The following is a 7,584-nucleotide window of genomic DNA, read 5'->3' as shown; positions in this document are numbered from 1 at the left end:
ACTGCGAGATCATGACCTGAGCTGAAGTCGGATGCTTAACCCACCGAGCCACCCAGGCGCCCCCGCATTTTAATATATTTTTTAAAATACCTTGGGTTATTTAAGATTCCTAAATTATGTCCAACTCCAATCCCCTGATTCTGTGAAAACTGAGAGTCAGAAAATGGCAAAATTGCATTTTTTAAATTTGTTTACTCATCCATTCATCCTTTATTTACTGAGCACCTGCGATCCTTCTAGCACTTTCCCAGGCTCCAAGGATTCAATAGTGAGCTAAACAGACATGTCCCTGTCCTTGTGAGGCTCTCTATTTAGAGCGGGAAATGAACTCTGAACAAATAACGATTCACACAAATATTTAATTACAAACTGGGGTAAGAGAAGAAGCATGGTTCTATGAGCAGGCTTGGCCCTAGGTTGTAGGGTTGGGAGTGGGTGGTTAGAAAAGGTTTCCCTAAGTGATCTTAAGCCTCAGTAGATGTTTAAAAAGAGGGAGCCATTCCAGGAAGAGGGAAGAGCAGGTGCTGTGTCAGTGGCCCAATCTTCTGCATGACCCCGGCACACTCCCTGCAGGGGGATGTCCCCCTCTCCTGACTGCTCAGGGCTGAATCTAAGCTGCTCTTACCTGCTGTCTTTTCAGATTCTCTGATTCTTGGAAAAGAAGGATTGGCAGAAGAGCTGAAAATGACCAGGAAGAGGATACACTGGGTCCCCAGGTCTTCTGGTGGCCTCGTGAATCTTGGCATGGACATGAGCAATGACATGGTTTCAGGACTCAGCTATGTAAGTAGGTCTCCTTTGCATCAAAATACCAGGAAACTGAATTGACAGGGTATTCTCAATGGTCATTAATTAGGTTAGAAAATTTTGTCCCATATTTATTCAACCTTGATTTCTTTTAATGGATCTCAGGCTTCACAATTAGATGAATTGTACTCCCTGGTCATGACACACCCTCTTGGTCTATCTATCTACCTATAACCTATCTATCTATCTATCTATCTATCTATCTATCTATCGCCTATTTATCTATGTATTTACTTATAATAATACAATAAGCACCTGTAAACCCATCAACAACTCACCACCTTGGACCTTAACAATCACATCCAGCTATTGATCTTCTCCCCGACTTCATTCCCCAGTTTTCCCTACCTGAAGTAAATACTGTTCCAGATCTTTTCTCATCAATCCCTTACTATGCTTCAAAAATACTATTATTTATCCTATATGAAGCCCTAAAGACAATATTCTTTTTTATTTTAGTTGTTTCCCACTTTATCAATTTCTAAAAATGTTTATTTTTGAGAGAGAGAGAGAGAGAGAGAGAGAGAGAGACTGAGCACAGGCGGGAGAGGGGCAGAGAGCGAGAGATACAGAGTCCAAAGCAGGCTCCAGGTTCTGAGCTGTCAGCACAGAGCACGATGTGGGGTTCGAATCCAAGAACTTGGAGATCATGACCTAAGCCAAAGTCAGCCACTTAACTGACTGAGCTACCCAGATGCCCCTGTTTCCCACTTTATCAAAAGGGTCACATGTAATGTTTGGGGCTTACTTTCTTATTGATTTCTTTTTGGTGGGTTTACTCTCAGTGGGCAACTTGGTCTCACATTGTGTGGGTGACTAACTATAGCTCCCTTTATTCTTGTCTACACTGTGTACCACAGATAAAAAAAAAATGGGGAGGTAGAGTGACCTGTCCAGAGGCACCCAGTGAATGTAGGGCATACCCAAGGCTGGGACTCAGTTGTCCTAACTCCTGGCCCACTGCTTATTCCCTACCCAGCAACCTTTTTTTTTATTTAAAAAAATTTTTAAATCTTTATTTATTTTTGAGAGAGACAGACAGACAGAGTGTGAGCAGGGGAAGGAAGAGAGAGAGGGAGACACAGAATCTGAAGCAGGCTTCAGGCTCTGAGCTGTTAGCACAGAGCCTGACGCAGGGCTCGAACTCATGAACTGTGAGATCATGACATGAGTCAAAGTTGGATGCTTAACTGACTGAGCCACCCAGGCGCCCCTCTTTTATTTTTTTCTTTAAATTGAGGTATAATTGATGTGAAACTTACTAGTTTCAAGTGTACAACATTTATTCAATATTTACATATAGTGCAAAAAGGTCACTACAATATTACTTCCATCATCACATATAATTACAAACTTTTTTCTTGTGATGGGAAATTTTAAGATCTACTCCTTACCAGCTTTAAAACATACAAGGCAGTATTATTAACTGTATCAACCATGCCATACATTATAACCCCATGACTTATTTATTTTATAACTGAAAGTTTGTGTCTTTTCATCCCCATCACCCATTCTGCCCACACCCCACCCCTGATCTGTTCTCTGAGCTCTTTGTTGGTGTTGTTTTTAAGTTCCACATATAAGTGAGATCATACAGTGTTTGTCTTTCTCTGACTCTAGCAGCTGGATGTGGAAAGATCCATCATCCTTGGGTGGCCAACACTCCAGGACAGTATGAGGTCAGGAAACTGATGCTCTTTTGGTTTTTCTTTCCCAAGAAAACTTACACTCTAGAAGACAGCCCCTGGAGCCAGCAGGTGAGGAAGCCTGAGACACGAGGGACAGCAACAGAGCTCCATTGGGGGAAGTATGATGCTGCCTGGAGAACCATGATTCCCTTCCGTCCCAAGCCACAGTGAGTTCTGAGGGGGAGGTGAGGGGCAGTACCCATTATGACAATGTTCCTCAGACACAAACACATACATCCCTCCCAAAGATGTCTGAACATTCATGTCACCACCACAGCCAAATAAGTCTAGAGCAGCCTCAGGCACATCAGAAGGCAGAGTCAGATCATTCATTCATTTATTCTTTCATTCATCTATTTACTCATCCAACAAAGATTCATTGAGAACCTACCAGACACTGTGCTAGACCTCAGAGGAAAAGTACTAAGCAAGGCAGACATGATTCTTGCCCATCATAGACCACGCATTGGGGAAAAAGACAATAGCAAGTAAACTCATAAATAAACATGTGGTTACAAGCTGCTTGAAGACAGTGCTATGAAGTTTGGGGGAGGGGGGAGGGGGGCGGTGCTGAGGGACATTGAAACAGTGACAACTTGGTAGGTGCTTGGTACTTAAGCTGTGCTCTGGAGGATAAACATGATTTTACCAGGCCAAAGTAAAAGAAGGATGATCTGAGCAGAGGGAACAGCATGTGCAAAGGCCTGGCCTTGAGGTGAAAGGAATACAACATGATGTGTCCAGGAACTGAGGAGGCCAGCATCAGTGGAATCATGTGTGATGATGGGCATGGCATGAGATGAGATTGCAGAGGGACATAAGTCTCCACAGGGCACATTAAATATGTTAGTCTTCATTCTAAGAGAAATGAGGAGCTGTTAAATGCCCTATGATGGTACCCTTAAACTTATGAGTTAAAGAAATTCAATGTATCCTTCTCCAGTAAATCAAAGTTTAAAATAACCATTCCCAAATGGCTTTCCGACTTCTACAATCTTGCTTTCAGGGTCCTGCACAGAATCAGGTACATATTCATTTATTCATCGTCTACAGACAGGACCTTAACATTCTTCTAGAATGATTCTAGAATCATCCTAGAATTGCCACAAGGACTCTGTTTTGTATTAACAATCCCCTCTTCTCTCTCACATGTTTGCTAAGATTTTATCAACGAACTGGAGTTGTTTTCCTATTTTTTTGAAAACCTGAGCTCCCATCACCACATCACTCCCACTGAATTGCTCTTATCTCCACCAAGAATAAATAATGTGGGTGCTTAAGTGTGCCCAGGCAGCCTCATTGAGAGAAACATTCTGCTTCTACCAGACCTTGGGCATAGTGGCACCAGCTCATAGATTCTTGCCCTTTCTCTGCAATCACACATGCCCCACGTATCTAGTGATACCTGGTACAGACTCCCACTTTCCTAGCCCCTTCTCTCTCCAACATGTAGACAAAGGTGTGGCTAGCCTTGCCCAGAATGCACAGCCTCCGGGGCTGGTGGGTGGTGAGGCTGGGAAGGGCCAGTGAGTGGAGAAGAGGGTGTAGCCCAAAACAAAACAAAAGCATCCCGTGCGTTTGACATTTTGTATTCTCATCTCTCGCCCCAAGTCTTTTTTTTTTAATTGAATTTTCTTCATATTGAAACATACAGCATTAAAGGCAACTTTGGAAAAAAAGAAGTAGAAATTATATACAATCCCAACACCCTAGTCGAATCATTATTTCTGTATTTGTGAATCATTTCCAGGAATATGACCTTGTCATTCTAGTTTATTTACTTTTTATTCCATTTTTTATTTTTGTTAAAATTACATAAGCAAAATATAGAAAACATGAAACAGTGAGAATCTCTTTTCTTTTATTTTTACCAATTCTAATCCCTTTGTCAAAGTCAACCACTATTAATAATTTGAAATAAATGTATGTATACATATATAAATGTGTATATATAAAAATGTAAATGCATAAAAATGTAAATTTATATATAAAAATGTACATATAATACATAAGTATGTAAATATACATACATATACATAAATATATAAATGTGTATATACAATTGTTAATAGTGGTTGACTTTATATATATAGTTTTGTCTGCTTTCTCTCATTTCTTCCTTTTTTAAAAGTTTATTTATTTATTTTGAGAGAGAGAGAGAGAGCACATGCATGTTGGGTAGGGGCAGAGAGAGAGGGAGAGAGAGAATCCCAAACAGGCTCTGTGCTGTCAGTGCAGAGCCTGATGTGGGGCTTGATCCCACAAACCCTGAGATCATGACCTGAGCCAAAATCAAGATTCAAATGTTTAAGTGATTGAGACACCCAGGCTACCCCTTCCTTTTCTTTTTTAATGTTTATTTATTTTTGAGAGAGTGAGCATGTGCGTGTAAGTGGGGCAGGAGCAGAGAGAGAGGGGGGGACAGAGGATCCAGAGCAGACTCTGTGCTAGTAGCACAGAGCCTGATGCAGGGCTCAGACTCACAAACCGTGAGATCATGACCTGAACTGAAGTCAGACACTTAACTGACTGAGCCACCCAGTTGGTTTTTTTATGTAAGTAAAAATACTTTTTACTTTTTTTATGTACATAAAAATATGATAAATTTCTTGACCCACAAGTGGCCTTTTTTTCCTTTCTTACTATGCTCAGAGCTCATTTCATGTTCTACGTATAGGTCAACTCTATTTGTGGACGCTTGTGCATTGTTTTCCACATATGGGTATACCCTATTTCTTTTCTTTCTTTTTAAGTCATTCCCCTAATAATAGGTGTTTTTGTTGTTTCTGTTTTTTTTTAATTATTTTAAGTTTATTTATTTATTTTGAGAGAGAGAGAGTGCACACAGCAGGGGTGGGCAGAGAAAAAGAGAAACAGAATCCCAAGCAGGCTCTATGCCAGGGCTCAAACTCAAAAACTGTGAGATCATGACTTGAACCAAGATCAGGAGTTGGATGCTCAACCAACTGCACCACCCAGGCACCCTTGTTGTTTCTGGTTTTTAACTATCACACATAATAGAGTAATAAAAAAAAAAAAGCATGCTTTTTTTTTTTTTTTGTACATCCAGATGACCACACTGTGCTTTTTACATAGTATATAATTCATTCCTGCAAAATCTTGCCTTGGCTTAATTTTATGTCTTTACAGCCCTTATCATAAGGGCAACTATATGACCTGTGACCTCTCTGCTAGGTTTCCTGCCCCTCAGCCCATGGATGATGCTGGCCTCTTCTCCTACTTCACGTTGTCATGGCTCACCCCACTCATGGTCCTAGGTTTGCAGAGACGCTTAGATGAGAACACCATCCCCCAGCTGTCGGTCCATGATGCCTCAGACAAAAATGCTAAAAGGTAAAGTCTTATTGGACAAACCACTGGGTTGGTTAAAGACCATGTCTTGTGGGATTGGTGACCAAGGATGCTTAAGAGTAGCAGGTAGGGTCAGTCTTCAGACAACCAAAGAATATTGACTCTAGCAAGAGGTCTCACTATACTTCATGAACCCCCTGAAATGGTACTTACTTTATATGTATAGGCTGGAGACCTTTGTCTGGAGCAAGGATTCACATCTTTTACCTGATTTGCCTAAGGGCCCAAGACCCCAAGAAAGTTAGAAATTACTGCCTATTGTCCCTTTTGCTTTTTCTTCTGGATCAGATGTTTACCTATGTCACTCATCATTAAATTTTGGGTTAGTGACCAGTCTCCGAATCCTTAAGTCATCACTAACTAGGTGTGTGGTTAAGGTTCCTACACAACCTACTTCACAAGGTAATATGAGGATTAAAGGGGGGGGAACGAATAAACGACTTCAAATGTTCTATACTCATGTTCCTACCTCTAGCTACTTCATGAGAGACACCAGGTAGAGAATCACATTATCCAAATGTGCTCCAGGAAATGGTAGTCCCTGGAGAGCTTCCCAGAAGAGAGCATTCTGCGGTCAAGTGAGTCTGTGAAATGTGGCATACTTATTGCCAGGTCTCAGAGATTTGTTTACAAAGCAAATTAATGTACTTAAGTCACTGAGAAAACAGAAACTGGTTTAACTTTGACCCATTGCTTCTTGGAATTATTCAGTAAAGAAAAAAAAAGTCTTCAAGGAACACCAATCTCTTGCATAATGCCAGATGTTGATCAGAATCTCACTGGCTACCCGCTATGATGTCAGACAAGTCATTTACCCTTTCCAAGACCCTGTTCTTTATGTATAAAATAAAGGATTATAAAATTTATCTCATGGTCCTTCACAGAATTGTTGTAAGAATCAAAAGAGATGGTAAATTCAATATGAAGCACCTGGAAAAATGCCTGGTGCATAATAGACAACCAAAGTGTTTGTCCTTCTGTGACCATTATGAGCACAGGATCTCCTGATCTATGTCTATTCACTTAGGGCTCACTGATTCTGCCGTTTTTGTTCTATAACTCACATGAAAGTGTCCACCAATACTTTTTTACAAATCACTCCACTTTGGGATTTTTTTTTTTTTTAAGTAATTATCCACGCATTCACACCTTTACAGAGGCTTCTTTCTCTGTGTTCACCACTGAACCAGCAGGGTTCTGGGGTGCATCTTCCCTAGTCTTTCAGGAGAACTACTTTGACTTCTGTGAGGATTTGCTGACAAACTGCCAGCCATCAATCGTCACTACCACTCACATCAGCCACAGCAGCAGAGCCACCATTGTCACCACCATCACCTTCATTATTACTATCACAATTCGTATTTCTCATTTGCCCATCCAGCACCTCCCATGACCATTACAAAAGGGTTATGAAGTAAATAGGAAAGATGCGATTTCCCCCATTTACACTTGAAGAAACTGAAAACTCAGAGAAGCAAAATTATGTTCCTTGAATCATAGTTAATGAATGGAGGAGGTGAAGTTTGAAACCATGTCTTTTGAAGATTTTTTTCTTAATTTACCTTAATGTTTGTTTATTTTTGAGATGGGGGGAGGGGCAGAGAGAGAGGGAGACACAGAATTGGAAGCAGACTCCAGGCTCCGAGCTGTCAGCATAGAGCCCGACACGGGGATTGGACCCATGAACCATGAGATCATTACCTGAGTCAAAGTCGGA

At 40.9% G+C, this 7,584-nt stretch overlaps 1 protein-coding gene across 1 annotated transcript in view; it reads left to right on the top strand.

Annotated features, from left to right (window-relative positions):
* The first annotated feature begins 635 nt into the window (after nt 1-635).
* ABCC11 (ATP binding cassette subfamily C member 11) overlaps nt 636-7,584 on the top strand; it is a 59,101-nt gene continuing 52,152 nt past the window's right edge. Inside the window, exons 1-3 of the mRNA XM_043599142.1 lie at nt 636-783; nt 2,526-2,662; nt 5,691-5,849. Coding sequence (XP_043455077.1) covers nt 685-783; nt 2,526-2,662; nt 5,691-5,849 — 395 coding nt within the window. The 5' untranslated portion in view covers nt 636-684. The remainder of the gene's footprint in view (nt 784-2,525; nt 2,663-5,690; nt 5,850-7,584) is intronic.

Source organism: Prionailurus bengalensis, chromosome E2 (assembly GCF_016509475.1).
Source record: "Prionailurus bengalensis isolate Pbe53 chromosome E2, Fcat_Pben_1.1_paternal_pri, whole genome shotgun sequence".
Classification (NCBI taxonomy): Eukaryota; Metazoa; Chordata; class Mammalia; order Carnivora; family Felidae; genus Prionailurus; species Prionailurus bengalensis.
The sequence above is the reverse complement of the archived record's forward strand: the minus strand, read 5'-3'. Positions and strand labels throughout refer to the sequence as shown.